The sequence below is a fragment of the Podarcis raffonei genome, chromosome 15, assembly GCF_027172205.1.
Source record: "Podarcis raffonei isolate rPodRaf1 chromosome 15, rPodRaf1.pri, whole genome shotgun sequence".
NCBI lineage: Eukaryota > Metazoa > Chordata > Lepidosauria > Squamata > Lacertidae > Podarcis > Podarcis raffonei.
Window position 1 is genome coordinate 15,116,855 of NC_070616.1, and position 24,888 is coordinate 15,141,742.

The 24,888-nt window shown below is 45.6% G+C and overlaps 3 protein-coding genes across 5 annotated transcripts in view; 1 reads left to right on the top strand and 2 right to left on the bottom strand.

Annotated features, from left to right (window-relative positions):
* LOC128403116 (S-adenosyl-L-methionine-dependent tRNA 4-demethylwyosine synthase TYW1-like) overlaps window positions 1-9,324 on the bottom strand; it is a 28,039-nt gene extending 18,715 nt beyond the window's left edge. The window contains exons 1-5 of one of the 3 annotated variants that reach the window (XM_053367774.1): window positions 9,158-9,324; window positions 8,184-8,350; window positions 7,193-7,333; window positions 6,489-6,590; window positions 3,993-4,187 (exon numbers count right to left, since the gene is read on the bottom strand). In XM_053367774.1, coding sequence (XP_053223749.1) covers window positions 3,993-4,187; window positions 6,489-6,590; window positions 7,193-7,333; window positions 8,184-8,350; window positions 9,158-9,161 — 609 coding nt within the window. In that variant the 5' untranslated portion in view covers window positions 9,162-9,324. The remainder of the gene's footprint in view (window positions 1-3,992; window positions 4,188-6,488; window positions 6,591-7,192; window positions 7,334-8,183; window positions 8,351-9,157) is intronic. The other 2 variants (XM_053367775.1, XM_053367776.1) reach the window with 2 other exon arrangements.
* Window positions 9,325-10,740: 1,416 nt separating this feature from the next.
* On the top strand, window positions 10,741-16,132 carry SBDS (SBDS ribosome maturation factor). Its single transcript, XM_053367778.1, has 5 exons — window positions 10,741-10,938; window positions 11,931-12,060; window positions 12,609-12,809; window positions 14,011-14,175; window positions 15,009-16,132. The coding sequence occupies exons 1-5, from the start codon at window positions 10,811-10,813 to the stop codon at window positions 15,135-15,137; spliced, it is 753 nt and encodes a 250-aa protein (XP_053223753.1). The 5' UTR covers window positions 10,741-10,810; the 3' UTR covers window positions 15,138-16,132.
* LOC128403118 (merlin-like) overlaps window positions 15,843-24,888 on the bottom strand; it is a 30,437-nt gene continuing 21,391 nt past the window's right edge. Inside the window, exons 12-18 of the mRNA XM_053367777.1 lie at window positions 24,316-24,438; window positions 23,770-23,987; window positions 22,998-23,103; window positions 22,369-22,496; window positions 20,772-20,931; window positions 18,536-18,718; window positions 15,843-17,768 (exon numbers count right to left, since the gene is read on the bottom strand). Coding sequence (XP_053223752.1) covers window positions 17,733-17,768; window positions 18,536-18,718; window positions 20,772-20,931; window positions 22,369-22,496; window positions 22,998-23,103; window positions 23,770-23,987; window positions 24,316-24,438 — 954 coding nt within the window. The 3' untranslated portion in view covers window positions 15,843-17,732. The remainder of the gene's footprint in view (window positions 17,769-18,535; window positions 18,719-20,771; window positions 20,932-22,368; window positions 22,497-22,997; window positions 23,104-23,769; window positions 23,988-24,315; window positions 24,439-24,888) is intronic.

Consider the following 24,888-nt stretch of genomic DNA (forward strand, 5'->3'; position numbering starts at 1 on the left):
ATTTTCTCCAATATTTTGTCCTTCTTTCCGTTCCAGAGTTTTTTCTTGATTGAATTCTGTTGTATCAGAAACCCTCTCATAAAAGCTTTGCTTGCGTCCCAGATCGTTCTTTTTTCAACTGTAGTATTCAGATTTATCTCAAAATAGTCCTTTAATGTTTTTTGGGCCTTTTTCACAATCTCTTGATCTCTTAGTAGTGTGTCATTCATTCTCCATCTGAAGGAACCGGGTTGAGTTAATCTAAGTTCTATTTTCAAGGCGTTGTGGTCGGAGCATGTTTTTGGGCAGATTTCCACCTTTTTAGTCTTGGGTGCCAGCCCCCTGGAGGTCCAGATTTGGTCGATCCTTGACCAAGACAGGTGGGCCTCAGAGAAAAAAGTTCCTTCTTTACCTAGGGGGTTCTTTGTCCTCCATATGTCGATCAAATCCAGATTGTCAGTCAGTTCGAAAAAAGTTTTAGGCAGTCTGCCGTCTGATGTTAAGTTTTGGTTGTAAGACTTTTCCATATGTGTAGACACCACTCCATTCATATCTCCCATCATTATGATGTTAGCATAATCCAGATAGTCCAGCAACGTCTCATGCAGCTTCTTGAAAAATTCTGATTTCCCGTCATTTGGGGCATAAATTCCTAATATCAATATTTTTTCTCCTTGGGTTTGAATTTCAATTGCCAAAATTCTTCCTTGTTCATCCTTAAATAGAAATTTGGGTATCAGGCTCTCCTTAGCGTAGATCACCACTCCTCTTTTCTTTACTTTGTCAGACGAAATAAATTCTTGGCCTAATCTTTTATTTACCAAAACCTTCCTGTGGAGCCTGGTCACATGGGTTTCTTGTAGGCAAATAATGTCCAATTGTTCTTTCTTCAATATGTGAAATAACCTCCTTCTTTTCTCCGGGGAATTTCCGCCATTTATATTCCAACTGAGTAGCCGCAGAGACATCCTGAACTATTCTGCTACACCTAGAGCGGTGTATCTTCTTTCTCCTCTGGTTCCGAAGGTGCAGGTATTGCTCCACCTGGGTTGGGTATAGGCCAATTAGCTGCTGCTTCTTTTTGGAGGTCTTCTCCGTGGTCGTGCTGGAACTTTTGTAAGTCCTCTAGTGATCTTATTTTAACCTTCTTCTGTTTGTAAGTGAATGATAGCCCTTGTGGGAACTCCCACCTGTAAGGAATTGTGTTGAGTCTCAGCAACTTAGCCAAATCTGAGTAGGTGGCTCTCAAGTCCAATAACTGTTTAGGAATATCTCGGTAAATTTCCACCCTTTTCTCTTGTATCACAATTGAGTTTTTGAAGTGTAGGCCTAGTATTTTATCTCTCTCCTCCCTTGATCTCAAAGCTATTAAGCAGTCTCTGGATCTATCTTTTCTTACTAATCTTCCCAACCGAAAAGCCGATACAATTTTGAAATCAATTTCTTCTTTTAAGTCCCAGAACTTTGTAAACTCTGTTGTCAAAAGTCCTTTCAAATCTTCTTGTTCAATTTCTGGGACTGCCCTTAGTCTGAGGTTGGTCTCGCGATTTTTCAATTCCACCAACGAGAGATAGGTTTGTTGGTCCCCTATCTGTTTATGAAGAGGCTTGACTTCCGCTTTAACTTCCTCGACTTCTTTTTTAGCTGATGTTGCAATTTGAACGGCTTCCCCTGCCAGTTTACGATTCTCTTCTGTTGCTCCTTGCAATTTTTCAATTGCTTGGGTATGTTGGGAAACCTGATCTGTCAATTTCTGGATCGAGGATGTTGCTTGGTCAATTTTTGTTGATTGGTTATCAATTTTTTGATTTATTGCTGACAATTGTTCCAAAACTTGTTTCAGTACTGCCTCAGCTCCTCCTGCTGCCATATCTTCCTCTTCAGATTTTTCAGGCTTTTCGGTTTCTACTTTTTGTGTCGCAAGCACAGCTGGAACTGATAATCTACGTCCCTGAGTTAAAGTTGTTTGCAAAAGCTGTGCTTGCTTTTTTGCTTTCTCTTTCTCCTTAGCTTCCTTAGCTTTGGCTGCTCTTGTCTTTCCTGTGCCACTCATCAGTCAACGTTCAAGGTCAAGTGTTGTAATCCCATGGGAAAGGCAAGTCCAGAATTAAAAACAGTCTATTGAGAGAAGGTAAACAGAGAAACTTTCCCAGGCCTCTATATTCCCAATGTCCTCTAGGGGGAGTGCCACCAAAGTTTTAGTAAGAAGAAGGTAACTTTCCGCAATTAAAGTCTCTTTGTTCCAACTTTAAAAACAATTTTAAAAGCAAATTAGTTCCAGCACGCTAAAAGAAAGGTCCTGCAGAGCCCTTTTAAACATATAACAAAGTTCCAGCAAGGTGCCTGCAATTGTATCCACTTCAGCTAGGTGAGCTCAAAATTACACTATCCAGTTACAAAAGTATCTGGAAGCTTGCAACAGTTCCGCAGTTTAAACAACTTTACCCGGCCACCCGGGAATTTGGAGTTAGAGTCTTCCCTTGCCCTTGGGGTGTCCGCTCCAGGTCAATTTTATGCTGTATTTATTCTTTAAAAGTAAAATTCAAATGTGCACGAAAGTCCCGATTTAAAGCTTCAAAGCTTCCCTGTTCACAGCGCTTTCCGCTCTTTAGACCGTCTGCTTTGATCTTGAAAGCAGTGTCGGAAGACGGACTTCCTCTTTCTCGTCTCCCGTTTTTAGCCAAATTTTCCGATTTGATTTGTAGAATCTTAGGTCCTTACTCACGGGTTTGATGTTTCAGCCCGATGTTTCTTGGAAGAAAGGTCAGCGCTCATCCGTGACAGCCGCGCGGCTTCGCCTCCGCAGAAAGAGCGATGAACCCACAGCACCGCTCCCCCTCCTTCACTCCGGAGCCCCTTACGGGGTTCCTTTTGTGATTTCGGGGTCGCTCCAGGTGCCCGCCGGGTCCCACGGCCACGGACTCACTCTGCCCGTGGTTTATCTTGATGGGTTGCCGCTGCGCCGTCGCGAGCAACCCTTTTCTGCGGTGCCCCTCTTCAGAGCTCGAAGAGGTCCGCCATCACGGTTTTGCGCCGCCTCCGGAAGTCGGATGGTATTAGTTTAAAAACCACCAGGTCTGTCTAAAAAGCCAGGACAGTCCAGCAACAAGTCAAAGATGGCTGTTATGGGATGCTCTTCATTGCAAGTTCTTAAGGGAAGATTGGGCAGGAATCCCCTGGAGATTCTTTAGGGGCAGGATTTGCTCTCTGAGGGTAACAGGTCAGATCAGATGATCCCTTGAGCCCTCTCCATCTCAGTTTCTCACTGACTATTTAATTACTTATTTCATAAAATTCATACACCGCTCGGTTGTAAAAAAAACACAACAACAACCCTCCAAGTGGTTTACCAATAAGATCAAATTCTCACTAAGAAAAATCAACAATAATTTAAGACTTTCAAAATGTCAAATTAACAATGAATTAAAAACAGATTAAAACTTTCTAAACATCTGGGTAGCCTTGTCTAAAAAAGAACGTTTTTAGCAGGCGCCAAAAATAGTACAGCAAAGGCGCCTACCTGAAATCAATAGGCAGGGAGTTCCCAAGTGCAGGTGCTGCTGCACAAAAAGAGGGATTTCTTCCAAATGGGGAATGGGTATTATGTGGCACCTGCGGCAACACCAGTTTCACCAATCGAAGTGGTCAAGGGGGCCTATATGGGGTAAGACGATATCCTGGGTAAACTGGTCCCAAGTTGTAAAGGGCTTTAAGATACTAATAGTAACAGCTTGAACTTGACCTGGAAGCAAAGTGGCAAGCAGTGCAGATCTCTGAGCACAGGTGGTATATGCTGACGTGGCCTCACTCCTGTAAGCAATTGTGCTGCAGCATTCTGCACTAATGGCAGCTTCCGGATCAAGTGCAAGGGAAGCCTCACATAGCTGCAGAATCTGCTCTTGGAGGGCAATGGGTCAAACTAGATGTCCTCCTGTGACCCACCCACCCACCGCATCTCAGTTTCTCACCAGCTCTCAGTATCAATTCTAGCAGGAATGACAAAAGGGACTCACAGTGTTGTAGTGATCAGCATAGAGAGAATTCCCCAGGCCAAAGACAGCATATCTCAAGCCCTTCAGGTACGTTTTGCCGACTCGAAAGTCACTGGATGCTTCTTCTAGCCACTTGCAGAACCACACGGCATTCTCTGTTGGCTTCCCATCTGTGTAAGTGGCAACTAAGAAGACGCAGATGTTCTTGCTGCTTGTCTGGAGAGATTCCCACCAAAGGGAGGAAAAATATTTTTCTCTGTTATTATTTTTATGCCTCTCCCTCATAGAATTGTAGAGTTGGAAGGGATCCCAAAGGCCATCGAGTCCAACTCCATGCAATGTAGAAATCACTGCTAAGAAATATTAACTGCATGGAGTACGGGTTTTCTCAATTGTATGTTTTAGTTCACTAACCAATTACCGTATTTTTCGCCCCATAGGACGCACCGCCCTATAGGACGCACCTAGTTTTTTTGGGGGGAAATAAAGGAAAAAAATTATTTCCCCCCCAGGCACGGGGCTGGCGCGGGGGAAGCCCGAGCTTCCCCCGACCCCAGCCCCCAGAACAGCCTGCTATCCGCAAGCCTAGGGAGCCGCGCCGGTCTCCCCAGGCTTGCGGAGAGCTGCGCAAAGCCCAGGAGCGCTCTTCAGCGCACCGGAGGCTTCGGAACGCAGGCAGCTCTGCACAACCTTTGGGAGCCCGGCGCAGCTTGGCCCCGGGCTCCCGAGGGTTGCGCAGAGCTTCCTGAAGCCTGGAGAGTGAGAGGGGTCGGTGCGCACCGACCCCTCTCACTCTCCAGGATCAGTGAAAGCCTGTATTTGCCCCATAGGACGCACCCACATTTCCCCTTCATTTTTGGAGGGGAAAAAGTGCGTCCTATAGGGCGAAAAATATGGTAAACAGTAGAGCGGCATAAAACGGCAGACGGAAAAATAAGTGAGTCCTCTAAAGCAAAATGCACCCTTTCTCCCAAGTGATTAATTCACTAGATCTGCATAAATTTGCACCTCAGAAAATAAGTGAAGACTTCTAAAGTGAAATGCATCACCTGTCTTTGAACAAAGCTCACATCCATTGCAGGAAACGCTGTCTCAAAAGAGGAACCCCCTTCTGCTTCTCTTGCACACAGGGCAAAGGCCCTTGTTAACTACGGATTTAGAAGTACTTGCATTAAAATATCATATTCGAGTTTTTATGTCTGCTGACCCATTTCATCAGGGGTACCTTTTTAAGTCAATCGAAATGTTTTTTAAATCAATTACACAGTACATCTTTGCGAATTTAAAGAGTTATCATCACTCAATTCCTGGCCATCGATCCGTAGTCATCAGTATGTGGCATCTCTGAATGCCCAGAGCAGGAGGGGGGAATCCTTTTCAGCCCAAGAGTCCTGCTCAGGAGGCACTGAAAGCCACCAACTTGGATGGCTTTAAAACAGGATTAGACATAGACATGGAAGAGAGGGCTATCAAGGGCCACTATACATAATGAAAGCTATGCTCTGCCTCCCCAGCTGGAGGCAGCAATGCTTCCTGAATACCAGTTGAAGGAAGTGCTCTTGCACTCAGATCCTTCTTGTGGCGTTTCCCACTGGTGCCTGATTGGCCACTTTGAAACAAGGATGCTAGACTAGATGGGCCTGATTCATCAAGCTCTTCAGTGGTGGGTGGGAACCAACGAAAAGAGTGGGTGTGGTCAGAAGCAAAAGTGAGCAGTGGATGCACTTCTTAGCTTTGTAGCTTGGCTACACTGCAACCCTTCCAACATACGATCAATATACTATCCAGGCAAGCCGTTCAAGGCCCCATTCCAGGCCAAAGGTTCCTCACTGGCACACTTGTTATAAACATATACACTTTTGCACACCCCTGCAATATACCGTATTTTTCGCTCTATAAGACGCACCCAACCATAAGACACACCTAGTTTTTAGAGGCGGAAAACAAGGGGAAAAAATATTCTGAATTAAATGTTGTTGAAGAGACTTTGCGCGGCGATCCCTGAAGCCAGAACAGCAAGGATTGCTGTGCAGCAATCCCTCTTGCTGTTCTGGCTTCCGCGATAGCTGCGCAGCCTGCATTCGCTCCATAAGATGCACACACATTTCCCCTTACTTTTTAGGAAGGAAAAAGTACGTCTTATAGAGCAAAAAATACGGTATGCTATTAAGATAGAGTCGGTGAAAGCGAGTTTCATCAGGTTTCCCCATTTCCTGAGGCCCATGCATGTGTGAATCAGCTTTGAAGGTTGTCAACCTTTCTCCTGATAGGAGTCCATACATGCTTCCTACAGATGGACGTTGACAATGGCTTCTACAGATGCACTTTGTCCTGGAAAAGTGTTTATCCAACACTGCAGCTACCTGGCAGGGAAAGTTGCACTTCTGGAACTTCCCCTGCCACACAGCCGTTAACAGCACAAGAGCCTAGTTAAGGAGGAAAGCTGGCAATGCCTGAGGTGCCTCCAAGCTGGCCTCCACCAAAGAAAATGAGAAGCAGGGGGGAAGAACGACCAACCTCGTCTCCTAGACAGTCGTCGGGGTCATAGTCCTTCATGTTGATGACTTCGGCAGGCAAGTTAAGGGAGGCAACAGACTCAGCAAGTATTGACGCAAATCTCTGCAAAGAGAAAAAGAAAATAATTATAACAATATTTATTCAATTTCTGGGTAGGTTGCAACAATTGAAAATACAACATTAAAAACATTTTTAAACGAATCACAGCTGCAAGAATAAGGTGGTTTCTAAATAGATTATGTGTTTCTGTGTGTTTGTTTGTATTGCTGTAAACTGCTTTGATACTGTAGCACAGCAGTGCGTATATGTGTCTTCAGTAAATACTTTTTTATTGTATTTGTTTATTTATTGCTCTTATTCTCCACCTTTTTCTCCAAGAAGCTCAAGGTGGAATTCATGGTTAATCCCCACAACAACCCTGTGAAGTAAGTTAGGCCAAGAGGCAGTGACTGGCCCCAAAGCATCACCCATTGAGCTTCATGGACAAGTGGGGATTTGAACTTGTGATCTATGGTTACAGGGGGTTCCATGGTCTAAATCAGAAGAATTTCAAATTTTTATTTCAAAGGAGAGATGAAGAAATGAATTAAGTTCCTCTGAGCACAAACAGAGTGGCTTCCCCTGAACAATAACAGCCACCACCACACCCACCCACCGAAAGAAGATTCACTTTTTAATCTCACTGGTTTTATCACAGAACTGACCTTTGCTGTTCCAGTCTGAGAACCAAAAAAAATCTTCACCCCAGTGACATGGACTTTGTCAGTGCTGGGGCCTTTCTGCTCTCCTGCAAGCCCTTCTGTAGCAATTTGGGGAAGGCTTGATTTTCTGAGTTGATTTCTATTCTGCAAAATAAGAAATATAAAACTGCAGGAGTCCTAAAGCACCAGTCTTCAACCAGTCCAGACCCAAGACACATCACTGACTCCCAGGCTGCAACGTGGGACCCACATTTCCACTTTGAATTTATGCATCTGCAGCTTACATAGTCTTTCAACAAAGTTGAAATTAATTAAGTCAAAGTTTGGCTTAATTTTATTACATATGTATAATACAAATAATGAAATAACACCTCCCCCCCACACACAAACCACAGTATGCAACAATTTGGAATGCATGAGATACTGAGAATTTAATAAATGTTTATATTAAACTGACATAATATTTATTTTTTACTTACTTGTTCTTTGATTATCATTGTACTTCATTTGATATCCCCAATCTAGATACATATGTGTGGATTGTACTAACTTAATAACTTTTAATTTTAAATGGATGTAGGTGCCAATTTATTTATGGAAGGTAGCAAAGTCATTTCCTGCAATGTTTGGTAGCTACGGTACATACTGTATCAGGATCAAAGGGGTTATACTGTAACTTCTATGTAAACCAAAATTGTTAATAAATAAATATATATACTGAATAGTGCTAATACCGTATTTTTCGCTCTATAACACGCACCCGACCATAACACGCACGTAGTTTTTAGAGGAGGAAAATCCGTAGGCATGCCACCCGTAGGCATTCCCTCCATAACACGCACAGACATTTCCCCTTACTTTTTAGGAGGAAGTGAGTGTTATGGTGCAAAAAATACGGTAATACATGTTCTTTAGCAGCCACCATGCGCTAGACCCCTTCTTCAGGAAAGGTCACCAAGAACACCAAGGATGCTGGAACAGTGGGGGAAAGTACCTGCTTTTTGGTCTTACTGACAAACTGGATGCAGAGCCAAAGGCTGATCCCAAACACCGCTCCAGAGTACAAGTAGAATCTGTTCAGCCACAAGAAGGCCAGGTGAGCATAGAGGCTGCCCCACGTCTCCATGGTCATATCTGGAAGAAAGCAAAAATGCAGTGGACCTGTTTAACAGGCCTGTTTAGGATCACGGTGGAACACAAACCTCTTCCTCCAGACTTCAACACTTGAGGTGTACAGTATATATATTTTAGAACCCACACTATTCTTCTCTCTTAAACAACATGTATATGCTGCTTGATTATGAAAAACAAAACAAAAGTTTGCAGTTTGCAAAACAGACACAGTTTGCAGTCTAAGCAGTTTGCAATAATATATTGATACGGAAAATAAGGAGTTGGCTCTTGCTGCCCAACTCCCCAAGGGACTGAGTCCCCCGAGTCCACGATGGGTCAGAGATGGATGGAGGCAGCATGCAGTGAAAGCAAGGCGGTTCTTTATTTTTCTGTTGCAACAGAGTTCCCCCCTATTTTCTACATCAATATTCATGTGATTATTGTTTCCAACTATTTTAATGTTATCTACTTATTGTTTACGGACACAGGTGGCACTGTGGGTTAAACCACAGAGCCTAGGACTTGCCAATCAGAAGGTCGACGGTTCTAATCCCCATGATGGGGTGCTGAAAAGGGTACCGGGAAGGCACCTGTCTGATGTCAAAGAGCAGGGAAGGGCAGGTGCTGCCACCCTAAAAGATCAAATTCTCACAACAGCGGAGCAGGAATTATGTGAAATTGTTGCGGACCATTCTACGACATGAGGGCGAAGGGTGGGTAAAAAATCAAACAGACCATAATAACAACTGGTGTAAGCACACACAGAATCTGTTCGGTTCCTTCCAAAAAACCCAATACCAATTCAGCTTGAAAACGATGTCAGGGCTGTTTCCCGAGCAGGCACGCAGTCCTTACCCATCTCTAGGCAATCGAGCGGCAGCAACAACCACAGCAGCTTCCAGCCTAGCGGGTGGAAAAGAGGTTTACTCTCGAGGAGCAGCCCCACGAGCTCCTGGAAGGGGCCATCTTGCCCACCCCGCGGGATTCTGGGAAGGCTGCATTAACCCCTTCGAGGTGGCAGTTTCTGCAAATGTCTCGCCCCTTATCTTTCCCCTCAACGGATGTTAAAAGATTTCGATTGCGGATCGCGGGCAGGAAAGTTTGCCTCTCCCCCGCCCGACCTTTAAGTCCCATTGAACTCAGAAGGGGGTTACTTTGGAGTAAATCGTGTCAAGAATTTGGGCGGCTAATTTTGCAATACCCTCCTCCTCCTCCCCCCCCCCAATTTTATTATTTACCGTACTGTACTTTATTTACGAATCGCTTCCCAGGAAACAACTCAAAGCGATTTAACAACAATAAAAGCATAAGCTCCCCTGATAGTGTCCCTGACAAGGAATTTATTTTCATTTTTCTGAATGAGAAAGCAAAACATTCAATACTGTACAATTTTCCAGAAGACGTCTTGTTTTAACTAAAGACGGAGCTTGGAGGGAGCAGAGAAATTCCGTGTCACTGTAAAACATGTAAAACAATCACAGCAAAACAACCAGAAGTCTATGATTTCTGGCGGAATCTATGGTCCTGTGTCAGAATTCTGATTATTTCACTCGTGTAAAAAGGCCGTTGGGAGGACGGTGAACTTGCTAAATCATGAAACTCAGAAATTAAAATCACATCGAACTTGCTAAGTATGTATGAGGATGAAAAGCTGGTCTTGTTGACATTTTCATATCCACACCTTCTGAATTCCCTCTTCTGTATCAGTATTAAGTGTATTTTATTGTTATTATGTATTATATTTATATCCTCTCTTTTTCTCCAAGGTGCTCATTGTCGACCATGGTTCTCCCCCTCCTCAGTTAATTCCCACAACAACCCTGTGAGGGAGGATAGACTGGGAGGCAGTGAGTGACTGGCCCAAGGTCACCCAGTGAGCTTTATGGCCAAGTGGGGATTTGAACCCTGGTCTCTCGCACATCATTCTGTCAGCACATAATTGATTTCATTGGGGCATGTTATGACCGGGAGTCTCAGCAAAAACAACAACCCTAAATCTGTTAAATTACGGTTTGAATAGATTTGTTTTTAATTGTTTCAATTACTTTTAAAGGATTACCTTTTATATGTTTTAACATTCGGTATTTTATCTGTGTTGTTTTACTTTGTGTAAGCCACCTCGAGTCCCGGTTTGTAAAGTTAATAAATGTTTTGGGTTTTTTAAAGGGGTGGGAATAGGAAACAACATCAGCTGGGAAGTACCTTCTTTGGTTTCAGTGGGCCAGGTAACTCTCAGGTAAACTCATCTAGGAAGGATGCGCCGGAACAAGTCATCATGGGGTTTAATTTCCCACCCGGACGGAAATCGGAAAGCACCCACACCAGGCGCTCTCGTCTCTCGCGAGCTCCGACGCTACCTTCGCCACAATAAGGCGGAGGAGGAAAAGGCTTGTTCATTGGCCCTGGTTGGCGTCCGTGGGCGGAGCTAGGAGGGGAGAGCGGTTGGTGCGCAGGCGTAGAGCGGCCATTGCTTCTGACAGCAACTGCGGGCTCATCTCCGTCGCCATCATGTCGATCTTCACACCCACCAACCAGATCCGCCTGACTAATGTGGCCGTGGTGCGCGTCAAGAGGGCAGGGAAGCGCTTTGAGATCGCCTGCTACCGGAATAAGGTCATGGGCTGGCGGAGCGGCACGTAAGTTGACCGGAAGCGGGGGCGGGGCATGGGCCGGAAACGAAGAGATTGAGGTTGACAGATAAACAGCCTCCCAGAGTTTTGTTGACCTAATGGTTAAAACTGGGTTTCTGAGCACGCACAGAGTGCAAGGCTAAATTCCTGTGCCTGCTTACCCACATAGTTTTTCGATAGTATGTATTGTTATATTGATCGTTTATTACCCAAGGTTCCAGGGCAGGTTAACAGCATTAAAGCTCAATATTAAAAAGAGTTTAAAACAACATACAGTTTATTAATTAAAGTAACAACAGCCAGTGCTGTCGAAGCAAGCCTAATATGCAAATGCCTAATCTTGGTATGGTTAAAACTGGAATTCATATTCGCAAGTGTAGTGTAGTGTAGTGGTTGGAGTATTGGGCAAGGACATGGGAGACTAGAGTTCAAATCCCCATTCAGCCATGAAGCTGTGGGAGGCAGTGATGGTCTCTCAGCCTAACCCACCTCACAGGGGGTTATTGTGAGGATAAAAAGGAGAAGGGGAGAACTATGTACATAAGCTCCTTGGAAAGACAGGTGGGATATAAATGTAATAAATAAATAATAAGATGTAGTGATGATCACCAACTTGGAGGGTTTTAAATGAGGGTTGGACAAACTCATGGAGGATAAGATAGCCAGGGACTACTAGCCACAAAGGCTATGTTTTGCATCCATTGTTGGAGACAGTATGCCTCTGAGAACCAGTTGCTGGGGATCACAAGTGGGGAGAGCACTCCTGTTGCATTCAGGTCCTGCTTTCCATTAGGGCATCTGATGAGATCAAGATGCTGATCTCATGCCTTTGGCCTCATCCAGCAGAGTTCCTCTTAGGTTCTTAGGCAGTTTTGTAGTAGTTGCCACCTTAAAGTGCTGGCAAATGACTGACCATAATGTTCTTAGTATTTGCATCCCCAGTCCTTGTGCGATTATTCCAGAATGTGCTTTACTAATTTAAAAAAAATATTTCTTAGGGAAAAGGACCTTGATGAAGTCCTGCAGACAAACACCGTCTTTGTGAATGTCTCCAAGGGCCAAGTGGCAAAGAAGGAAGAGCTGGTCAAAGCCTTTGGCACGGAAGACCAGACAGAAATCTGCAAGATGGTAGGCTCTCAAGGTGTCTGTTGGGAGGCAGACAGCCTCTCCTCTCTTTCTCTTGTTAAAATGCCTTTGGGTCATCCTTTAATGCCACAATGAGTACGCACAGCGGTCAGGCCAATTTGATGGTGATGATGTCAAGCAACTTGGTTTGAAGTCAAATTGTGTGGGCAAAGACTTCGTGTTTTGCAAGACCTGACAATCACATAATTGGCGGCATCAGCAACCCCCTTTTCAGCCAGCCAGTCCCCATCTGTACCTGTTCCACATCTGACATCGTATGTGGCAGGTATAGGGCTAAAATGGCCTCATGGACTAAATGGGAAAACTGGTAGGCCAAATTAGGCCCATAGGCTAGAAGTCCCCCCATCACTACTGTAATTCAGACTTGCAATTTTCCCTCAAAAAATTCAAGCTAGTCATTCTTCCAGGGCTTGGTGCCTGGGGTAACCTGTCTAGCTGTACCTGAAAATTTCAGAAGACTGGATCAGATTTTTGCATCCTTTGAATCAGAAAAAGGCAGCATCCAAACACAAAGCTTCTCTTGCTTTCAGATTCTGGCCAAGGGAGAGCTGCAAGTGTCGGATAAAGAGCGGCACACGCAGCTGGAGCAGATGTTTCGTGACATTGCAACCATTGTGGCAGAGAAGTGCGTGAACCCAGAAACAAAGAGGCCGTACACAGTCATCCTCATTGAAAGAGCTATGAAGGATATTCACTACTCAGTCAAACCTGGAAAAAGCACTAAGCAGCAGGTAAGTGACTCCCACAGGAGACCATCTTATCTCTAGTGGTGTGCCATGCTAAGCTCCTGAATCAGTTTTATTTTTATTTAAGAGGATTTTATTTTATCCTTTTGGGGGACAGCTACCCATATTCCTGCTCCAACTTCTCCAGGTAGGGTTGGGAAGTTCTCCTGCCTGAAGCCCTGGAGAGCCACTGCCAGTCATTGTAGACCAAAGGTTGAATTTGTATAAAGCAGCTTCCTTTGTTAATTAGGAACAGTGCGGTGATCTCTCTCTTGCTGCTTCTGAGCTGGGGAAGGAAGCCTACTGGAGGTGATTTACCTTCTACTCTTCCTGGGGGTCCAAACAGTTGTCACAGTTAACGGAGCTTAACTAGAGACAGTGGTTAAGTGGTTAAGTTTTGAACTAGGACTCAGGACATCCAGGTTCAGTTCCCTGCTAGGCCAGCCAGTCTCTCTGTATCAGGTTTGTTGGGAAGAGAAAAGGGGCAGAGGAGAGCTGCAGGTGCCAGGTGTGAGTTAGGGCAGCATAAGGAAGAGATATTGGACGTGGAGCAGGGAACCAGTGCATTTTGTAATTTTATATATCATGGAATTTTACATATCATAACTTTGCTGTTATTTTTATTGATTACAGACTAGTAACAATTCATTGTAATTGTTCAGAATGAATTTCTGTTTAATAATTATTTGCCACTATTTTGAGAGAGAATTTTATTGTATAAGGTTACATTCTAAATGGATTACTGAATGTTTCTTTACTTGATATAAGTTATTTATTTTAAAGTCATGTTTTTAATTATGGTTTATTGGCTTCAGATCAGATTGCTATAGGATGTGTGATCTCTGCTGTGTATTTTGTACAGTGGTACCTCTAGTTGCGGACACAATACGTTCCGGGGTGCCATTCACACCCCAAAAAGTCCGTAACTAGGGCAGCGCTTCTGTCCAAGCATGGAGCGCAATAGAGCACTTCTGCGCATGTGCAAAGCACGCAGAACACTTCTGCCTGTGTGCGCACTGCGAAACCCAGAAGTATACACTTCCAGGTTTGCCACGTTCACAAGCCAAAAATACGCAACGTGAACCTAACGCAACACAAGGTATGACTGTATTCTGTGTGGCTTGTAAAGTGCAAAGGCCTTGCTTTTGAAGTGTCAGAGCCCACTGTCCCTCAGTTGGACAAGTAAGCCTCTTGATTTTCCCCACAGGCCTTGGAGGTAATCAAGCAGCTGAAGGAGACTATGCAGATTGAGCGGGCGCACATGCGTCTCCGCTTTGTCCTCCCCCGGAAAGAGGGGAAGAGGCTGAAAGAGAAGCTGAAGCCCCTGATCAAAGTAATTGAGAGTGAGGATTTTGACGAGCAGCTGGAAATTGTAAGTCAAAGAGACATTTTCTGGAGGGGGAGGGGAGGTGATTCCTCTAGGATCCCTGATCACATGCAAGGAGCCATAGAGATGGGGTGTCACCTTTACAGCCTAGCCATTTGCATCTTGGCTTGTGAGGGGGCCCAGTGGATTTGGTAGGGCCTTCTGCTGGGTAAATCAGTATAAGATTGCATCCATAGGCCATACTATGAATGGTCGTGAATATTTCAGCAAATAAGTGTTAGAAGAGCCCTGCTGGATCAAGCCTATGGTGCATCCCATTCTCACAGTGGCCAGCCAGGTGCCTGTGAGATACCAGCAAGCAGGATTGGAGCCCAAGAGCATTTTCGTCTCCTGCGGTTTCCAGCAACTGGCGTTCAGAAGCATTGCTGCCTTCAACTGTGGTGGCAGAGCAGAAGGCATCATTGGGTGCCGCAGTCACTACTGGTGTATTCCCTCACCTGGTGCCTGCCCTTCAGGTGTTGTTGGACTACAATTCCCATCAGCCCCATCTAGTCCTTCATACTGTGTGAAATCCACAGCTGCTAAATGTGGGTGATGGATGGCTAGTGGCTTAGATGACTTTAATTCCCTTTGAAACACATTTGAGGACGACTCTGCAGGTGACTGAATGGAAGCTCCGGCTCAGAGGCCGCTGCTTGGGCAGAACGGAACAGCCAGAATGGGCCTCTTGCCTTTTTTGTGGGCTTCTTGGAGGCATCTGGCTGGCTGCTGTCAGACGCAGGATGGAGGGCTGGGTGAAGCCACCTGGATCTGACCCAGCTGAGCATTTCTCCATGAGATGCAACCTGTCCGGTCTGATACAAATGCCAATGTTACAGGTGTGCCTTGTGGATCCAGGCTGCTTCCGGGAGATTGACGAGTTGATCCGGTGTGAGACTAAAGGCAAAGGGACCCTTGAAGTGCTCAGCCTGAAAGATGTGGAAGAAGGGGATGAGCGCCTGGAGTAGCCGCCGACCAATCCCACCCCAACCCCAGCAAGAACTGTATTAAAGGCTCCCTCACGTCGCCTGTTTGTGGGTTGACCTTTGCTATTTTCCCAATTCTTGTTTGAGCTTTTCTTTGGGTGTTAATCCCACCCCAACCTTGGTGAGTGGTTGCATTTGAAGGCAACTTGGAGAATAAGAACCTTCTCATTTGAGTCGAAAGGTGGGAAGCCCTCCCTAGTCGGGTTGGTTCTGCTGGGACTATTTCCTTGTTCTTTGAGTGCTTAGTTGCAGGGGGTCAAGGGTCCACAAAATGCCAAAACGTCTTTCCTTAAAGACTGAAGAACTGCAGCAGGCTGTGGGCTGGGATGGCCACTTGTCAGAGAAGAAACTGACCATAGCCACTAAAAATAAATAAATGAAAAGCAAGCATTGGCAGGCCTGATCCTGCCACAGCCTTAGTATGCAGCCCCCCTTCCCAGTTGCCTTTTCGTTGCCTGCTGTGAAGGGCAGTGACAAGAGAATGTTGAACGCGGTCTTCTGTGTGTGTGCCATGGAACCAGCTTGTGGGTTGCTGGGCCAGGAGGAAGATCTGTGTGCCCAGCCTTCTGCAGCTGGTTTTGAGTTCCAGCAGCACCACCATATGCTTTTAGTGGCTGCAGAGTCATTGTTCATGTTGAGGGACCCATCAAAGCACTGACCAGACACAGAAAAGCCAAGCTCCAGAAATAATTGTTCAGATAATTTATTTTGGAAAAAAGAAAATTATATTTACAATAACTTAAAATATAGAAATCAGTATTTATTTCATAGATCAGCCTCTTGATCTAGCAAAAGGCCCGGGCCGGGCTCCAGTGACTCTCTACCCTTCCCTTGAGTTCTTTCCATTCATTGTACCAATTGATGGTTTGGCGAATAGACCACACAGGTGAAGACAATTCAGGTGCCAAGTAGAAAATGCCAGGAGGCCCTTAATTTCCTGTAGATAACTTTGGGGTTACAGTCATATTCTCTCCCCCCCCCCAAAAAAGCATTTCCTGCCTGAGTTCATGTCGTTCTCTAGCGCTCTGCAGAGAACGAAATGCAGACTGTTTGCAGGCACCTCTTTGGGAGCTGCTGCACCTTTAACCTCAGATACTAGACACTAAGAAAGAGAACTTTATAAGGCAAGACATTGTTTTTTCCTTCTAATGTTGCACTGATGAGATGCCATGAAAGTATGTTTTATGCATGAAATAGGGAAGAGTCACCCTGATGTCATCCGTCCCCCATCCCTCTTATGGGTGCTGCTGAATAGGGAACACCTGTGGCCCTCCATATGATGATGCTGTGCTTCTTGGTCCCCGTGAGCCTCAGCCATCATTGCCAAGTAAGGTCAAAGATGCAGAGAGTTGTCCAGCGACCTCTGAAGGGCTGCAGTTTCTCCATCCCTGCCTGCTCTTAAGGAACACAGACACAGCTCCCCAGCTTTTGGAGGGGGGGCAGATGCTGGCTAGAAAGAGAACTGGTTCCTCCACGTTGCATTGTTTGTGAGTGCAGAGGGGAGCTTCTGATGAGAGACTTGTGTTATTTTGGCCTTTACAAAATATAAAATGCAGAATCTTCATACTGGATACTGACATTAAAATTAGCTTTCTGCTAATTCCTCTTCCTCCGTCTTTTGTTTCAAGCCTCTTCCTTTGTGACTGTTTACAAACCCTAACCCTTGACTCAATGGCTGATACGCAGATTCTAACTAAGTTCGCTGTGCATGTTTACTCAAGGACAGGTCTTGGTGTGTTTCTATAATCCTAGATGCTTACTCCCAAGTAAGCCCCACTGAAAAGAATGGGAGTTACCTCTAAGTGGGCACGCATAGGATCAGCCTTCTCACAATCTGGTCCCCTCTATGATAGGGGCTACAATTCCCATTCCATGAAAGATTTCTAAAACATGTGTTAAAGCCCACATTAGCTTGGGAATGCATATGGCATAGTCGTTTTAAACCGCTTTTAGTTAAACCGCTTCAAGTTTTGTCTCTTAATTCAAAGCCCTTTGTCATCTTTTAATTTTTTTTTAATGGCATTAATAATAGCTGCAGAATTCTCTACATTCATTACAATACTTGTGAACATAACCATCCACACAGATTCCTAAATGCACAGGACCTGATTCAGTTAAGTTCTGATTACAGCCCCATTGCTTTTCAGTGGAACACGGAGCTGGTCAGACCAGCTTTCAGTTCTTAGAAGGTAAGTCCCACTATGTTCAGTGGGACTTATTTTCAAGTAAGCTTAATTGCTGATTTAGTCGCAACTAACTTTAGCCAAATTGGGGCCATACCTTAATTATTATAGAACTGTGTGTAAGTGTACCTATTGAAATGCTGAGTCACCACTAAATACATGAAGTTTTATTATACCTTCAGGTTGATACCTGAGGTGTGGGGAGCCCTACCCACCTCTGGTAGAATCCAGTATCACCAGATCTGCTTTTGAATGCAAGAAACACATCCTGGGAACCAAAGTAGGACACAGATGTGGCAGGTTTCTACAACAGTCTTTCTAGGATCTGAGAGTAGCCTTTAGACTTCCTCAAAACAAATGTTGACCAAGCTGCAGACAGTCGCCTTAAGGTGCTTCAGATATAGATCACGTCTGTTTTGTGTTGTTGTACCTGAGTGGAGATAGAAAATAAAGTTATTTCAGCTTGAAAAAGCAGGTGTAGGACAGGATTTGGAACTGAAAAGACATAGAAACATTTTTGAAAGCCGCAGGTAATGTTATGTACACAGAGATAGCCACTGGATGGCTTTAAGGAAGGAATGGATGAGGGATGGAGAATCTGGGGACCTCTGGATGTTGTTGAACTCAAACTCCCATCACTCTTCAGGTGGCATGGCCAGTGTTTAAGGATGAAGGGAGCTGAAGGCCAGCAACATCTACAGCAAGCGTGGGAAGCCTTTGGCCATCCAGATGTTGCCGAACTACATCTACAAATTACAAGTGTGGCCAATTGCCAGGGAAGATGGGAGTTGTGGTTCAGCAACATCTGGAGTGCCAAAGGTTCCCTACAGTTGATCTCATGAAACCAACAAGTTTTCCATCCCTGGATTAGCCAAATCCATAGAGGACAGGCCTATCAATGGCTGTTAACCACAAGAGCCACAGTAAGTGTTCAGAGGCAGTATACCTGAGTGCCCATGTGTTGGAACCACAAAAAGGGTGAGCCATGATCTTCAAGCCTGACACATGAGCACTCAGCAGCACCTGCCCAAAAGCTTTCATTGGAAATAGTGTCATACTCCATGGGAATTTGCACCCTGATTCTATGCACCAGGTTTTGTGTGAGGTCAAAATAGCACATAAGCAGCCCAAGAGAGCAGCTGGCAAAAAAGACACAATTTGAACCAGGAAGTGTAGAAGGTCGCCAAGCTCAGTTACCTTAATGTGCTTCCTTATTCCTGTGCCCACATTACTGGCAGCCAGGGCATCTGTCTCAAAAGAGGGTTTTTCTGCTGGCGTTCTGGGCAGAGAGCCGTTGGTCACGTTGAGCGGGCATGGCACAAAAGGCTGCTGCAGGCTGTCCAACAAGTCCACTTCAAAGGGGTTCATCCACAAAGGAGTCTTAGAAAAACAACACACACATTGGCCATTAACATCCTGCTAAAATCAGGGTGCATCTATACTGCATCCATTTTGAACCATTTTAGTCTGTCTGATCCTCATGTCTCCCTGCTCAAAAAAAGACTTCAAGGAACTGTAGTTCCGTGAAGGCACCAAGCACTCCATTTTCTACAAAAGAGATGCTCAGCTCCTTCACAAGCAGGCTCAAACCCTGGAAAGTTTCTGCCAGTCAATGTAGATGCTACAGAGGTGGATGGACCAAGTATCTCACTCTGTATGGCAGCTTCCTGTGTTCAAAGAGTAGGGAAGCACAAACAGGAACCCAGGAATCTGCCTTATACTGAGTATAAGACCTTTGGCCCATCTAGCTCTGCATTGTCTACACAGACTGGCAATGGCTCTCCAGGGTTTCAGACAAGTGAATTCCCATCCATACCTAGAGACAATGGGGATTAAACCTGGGATCTTCTGCATGCAAAGCTGATGCTCTACCAGTGAGCTATGGACTTGTCCCTTTAACTTCTTCCCCCATATTCAAGGAGTCCATGGTTAGGTCTCAGCCAGGTCCTGCTAGGGACCAGGTTGGTGTCTTTCCCTGGAATACCACCCTCAAAAGCACTAAGTGCCACAGAGAAGAGGCTGCAATATTAGTTCTCAGTATAAATGCAGCTGACATTACTAGATATGTAAAAGATACTTGGCACAAATTGACTCTGAGCATCTTAAGGCAGTATGCAGCAAGGTCTCAGGCGCTGCTCTCTGCAGTGCATCCCAGTCACTCTAAAAGCAAAGCTTTTAAAATGGTTAAAAAGAGCAGGGGAAGTGCAGGCGATTTGGGCCCCAGTGCAAACAAATTCTGGGATTAAGCCCCATAAGCTACCACCAAACTGTCCCTGGGGGCTCACTTAGCAGCAGCTCAAGAAAAATGCAGATAATAGCACTCACTGTCCCTGCTACATTACCAGCTCAGAGCTGGATTCTTCCACCTTCCCAGTGATTCCAGCTGGCGGACTGGTGAGCATGGCTTGGGGAGAGGGGCTAACCTTCGTGGGCTGGACCCCTTCATGTGCCAAGATTGGCCCACAGACCAGAGGTTTCCCAGCCTTGTGGTAACAAGTTACTGTGCTATATTTTGCATACAATTTAATTATATTTTTAAATTTGTTTTTAATGCTGTGTTTTAATGCTGTAGCCTGCCCTGGGACCTTAGGGTGAAGGGCAGGTAATAAATAATAATAATAAAAAATAATCTTGCATTTCATTCCTTCCTGGTTTTACTGCTTTCTCTCACACACAATCCTATCTCTTAGAACCATGTCCACATCACGAACGACACTTTATAACAGGGGTATCCAACAGGTTTATTGCAATCTAGTGATTGATCGCGGGGTGATTGCGATCCAGTGATTGTGATCCCCCGATGGCCCCCCATTCCAAAAATATATTTAAAAAGCTCAACAACTTTGGGTCATCATCCCCTAAAAAAAAGATCAGCAACTTTGACAGGTAGATCACTACCAGTTGTTTTATATTACAGATAGGTAGCCGTGTTGGTCTGCCATAGTCAAAACAAAAAATTTTTTTTCCTTCCAGTAGCACCTTAAAGACCAACTATGTTAGTTCTTGGTATGAGCTTTCGTGTGCATGCACACGAAAGCTCATACCAAGAACTAACTTAGTTGGTCTTTAAGGTGCTACTGGAAGGAAAAATTTTTAGTTGTTTTATAGTGGGAGTAGATCGTAGTCTCTTGAAAGTTGGACACCCCTGCTTTATAAGATGCACAAAGTGGACTCTAGTCCACAAGACACAATTTGTTAAGGTGCCGCAAGACTCTTCTTGATTTTGCTGCAACAGGCTACCCCTCTGGAAATTAAGGATGCCTGAGCTGTTCCTGTTTTTGCCTGACATCCTGCTCGCTGCAGGCAGCTCACCACCATCACCACTGGCGACTGCCAAGCACCAGGCCCAAGAGACCTCTTGTCTCTTCCAGCACAAGCCTTTCCGTATTCATTAGAGAAATCTGGGAAATAAAACGCTTGGCTGCAGTCCAACCTTGCACATCTTCCCCGAGGAACGGCCCAGCGACCCAAGGACTTCGCTCCAGTGCGAGAGGAAGCCTGCGTGTCTCTCTTCGACTTTCAGGGCGTGGATTTCGGACTTGAGTTCTTTCAGCCGATCCTCAAACTTCCTGCTCTTATCCAGGTAATCTAATCTGAGTGGTGGTGGAGGGGAATAGAAAAACACAAAAAGTTTAGGACTGCCTGCATCTGTCTGTTTGGTTGACAATATTTGGTAAGTAAAAGGGGAGGACAAAAGTCTGGAGAAAGTGCACTCCCACTCTTAAAATCATAAAGTTGGAAGGGACCCCAATGGTAATCTAGTCCAACCCCTGCAATTAATACTAATTGTTGTATCTCGGCTCCCAAACGCCTTGGGAGTCTAACATTCCGGCTCCCAAACAATCGAAAACCAGACTTGAGTGTTTTGGAAGCCGAACGTTCAACAGGGCTTCCGCAGCTTCTGATTGGCTGCAGGAGCTTACTGCAGCCAATCAGAAGCCGCTCTTTGGAAGTTGAACATTTCGGAAGTCAAATGGACTTCCGGAATGGATTCTAATAAAATACAGGGCAGTCAGTTAAGCTGAATGTCAGAAGCTTCAGGGCAAACAAAGATGGAACTCCTTGACAAAGAGCATTGTGAAACTAGGGGATTCTCTGCCGCAAGATGTAGTGACAGCCACCAACTCTGACAGCTTCAAACAGGTGGGTAGACAAGTTCATGGAGGGGATATTGCTATCCAAGGCAACTAGACACAATGGCTGTGTTCTCCCGCCCCTGTTGGAGGCAGTATGCCTTCGAGTACCAGTTGCTGGGAATCACAAGTGGGGAGAGTGCTGCTGTTGCATTCAGGTGATGCTCACAAGCTTTCCTTTGGGACCCCTTTGGCCTGGTTGAGCTGATGCAGAGTGCTTCTGCTTCTGGTGGCAGCATCTTGATTGGGAGCTCAGAAAACCTCGCCTGCTGCCCTTGACGCTGACCCAGAAACTCCAGCAGGTGCAGAATGCCACGGCGAGGCTCCTTATGGGGTCCTTGCTGCAGGATCACATTCATCCAGTGCTTTACCAACTGCACTGGCTCCCGGTGGAGTACAGGGTCAGGTGTAAGGTGCTGGTTTTGACCTTTAAAGCTCTATGCGGCCTAGGACTCACGTACCTATGGGACCACCTCTCCTGGTATGCCCCGCGGAGGACCTTAATGCCAACATTTTGGAGGTCCCAAGCCACAAGGTGGTTAGGTTGGTCTCAACTAGGGCCAGGGCCTTTTCAGTACTGGCCCCAACTTGGTGGAATGCTCTGTCACAAGAGACTAGGGCCCTGCGGGACTTGACATCTTTCCGCAGGGCCTGCAAGACAGAGCTGTTCCACCTGGCCTTTGGTTTGGACTCAGTCTGACCCTTATGTTTCCCTCCCCTTATGGTTTTGACTTTTAAAATGAGGCTGCATTTTAACCTGTATTTTAATTTTTTTTTCTTACTATGTTTTTACTGAAATGTTATTCGCGTTAGCCACCCTGAGCCTGGCTCTGGCCGGGGAGGGCAGGGTAAAAGTAAAATTTATTATTATTTATTATAATTATTTTCGGTTCCTACCTCTCTCGCTCTATCTCCAAGGAAAGCCTCTTCAAGTCAATGTCCCTTAAATCCAGTTTTATGGGTACTTTGTCAGGGCAGGCATCCCTGGCATCAGCGGAGGAGGGCTGGGTGCCCTTGGCAGCATTCTGGTGACAAAACAGAGAGGAAGGGTTTGAAACATCATCTGAAACCCGGAAGGCTTTTAGACAGAACAGTTTTTAAGGAGCCAGTAGTGGTTATGGCATTCGACTAGGACCTGGGAGACCAGGGCTCAGGTCCCCACTCAGCCATGAAGTTCACTGGGTGACCTTGGTCCAGTCACAGTCTCTCAGCCTAACCTACCTCACAGGGTTGTGGTGGGGATTAAATGAGGAGGAGGTAGAACCATGGACCCCGCCTTGAGCTTCTTTGCAAAAAAGTTGAGATATAAATGCAATAAATAAAAATACACCGAGTGGGCACAGAACATCTTCTAGGAAAGACAGTCTTGGGTGATGGAAATTCTGATTCAGACTCATAATGCCCCATCTGTGGCACTTGTGCCTGGAACCTGGTGCCAAGTCCAGGGAACCTGCCCAGGGGGACAATAAAAGCCATTGCAGGCACCTTAGCAAACCCCACACTTCCCTACCAGGAGAAAGACTTACAGAAGGAGGATTGAGCTTGCCAACATCCTGGAGTTTCTGCCTGGCTTTTTCCTCTGCATTTCTGGCTTCCTGCAGGTCCTGTTTCAGATGTTCAGCTTCCTTAGCCCTGCCGAACAAGAACCACCACCATCAGTGCTCAAGCAACCCCATAATGCTAAACTGATGCACTGGGAATTGCCACAGGCCTTACCTAATTTTCCATGCTTTTATTGATAAATATCCATAATTCTGTCAGCTGCCTAAGCAGTGCATAATTTGTATGAAATAATAATAATATCAAAATGCATATTTTATCACTAAGTTATTTAAGTACATATTTTATCTCAATGTATGCCTTTCTGGATATATTTTATTGAAAAACATGTGTTTTTAATGCATTTTGGTACATTTCTTGAAGCCAGGAAGAGAGTTGCAAAATTCAAAGAAGTGCAAAATCCAAAGGATAATGACATTCCAATCCATATATTAGTCTGGGAGGTGAGAATTAGCACTATTCATTTTAAAAAAGCAGGCTGGGTCAGCTGAATTAATCCTGAGAAAGACATCGAGCTGAAAGAGAAAGTGGGAAAGAGTGCCACTCTTCCAACTTCCTCCTTCCTCTCTATGTACTTTTCAAGGGGACATCACAAACAAACCTGATCAAATCTGAAAGAAGGACTCAAGGAAATGCCCTCCAAAGACAGAAAAATGTGTTGGAGGCCATCCTAAGCAGCGTCCGGCCAGCCCCAGAAGCCCCAAAGCCCACTGAGCATCCCGCCCCAGCCCTCATCACCTTCGGTCCGATTCTTTTACCAGCTTCATGGCAATCAGTTCTGCCTCCCGCATTTTGTGCTCCATCAGAAGCTTCTCTTCCTTGGTTTTCAAGGCAGCCATCTCCAGGCGGTGACGCTCCTGTTCAGCCTCAGCGGCATTCTGGGCCAGGAGCTTGGCCTCCTCCTCAGCGATCTGGGCCTTCTCGGCTAAAAGCTCTGCCGCTGCCTCCGAACGGCGCTGAAGAGGGATTTTGTATTGAAAAGATAAAATGAACTCAATAATGACGAGAGACCTGGGCATTCGGGAGTCGCACTGGAACTGGAGCTGCTGGAGCCCACTAAACGCCCATAGCTGCTCCTCTGCCTGTTGGGCAATCGGCATGGTGATTGGGGGAATCAGTGGTGGCAGACAGTGGACAACGATCACCCGCTCACCCCCCCCAAAAGGTCAATAGCTCATCGTGATCACCCAAAAAAAGCTCAACAACTTACGTTGAGCCACCAATTGTCCAGATTTTTACTTCTTGAAATATGGCAACCCTAGGCAATGCCATGGCAATGCTCACCAAAGCCTCATTGGCTTGCCGGGCCTTGTCTTCCACCTCAAAAAGGCGCCGCTCCAACTCCTCCTTCGCCCGCTCAGCCTCCTCCCGCAGCTGCTTCTCCCTGGCCAGGCGCTGGTGCTCCATCTGGGGAAATAGGCAAGGCTGACCATGAGCAAAGCCGCTTCACAGGAACATTGTGCAGCCCCCGGAGCCAACAGCTACAATGCCCATCTTAATCTTGCCTCTCCCCTACCAAACACTACATTGTTTATTCATTTATATACCGTCTGTATGCCAGAATGGATTCCATGCTATGAACTGTAATATATCATGAAAGCCTCCTTGCAAATAAGTCCACAAAAGGTGGTTGCCATATTTGACTTCTTTCAGTTTTTCTGTTCCAGTATTCTTCCAACCAAGATGGCCCGCGTGGTTCCCACCTGCTCATTTTACCCTCCCAACCACCCTGTGAGGTAGGCAAAACAGAGAGAGAAAGAGAGAGGGGGGGTGGGCAGAGGGTGTGACCTTCTCACGGTCAACCAATGAGCTTTCCAGCCCAGGAAAGATCTCCACAAAGAGGCAGTGGGTAGAAGC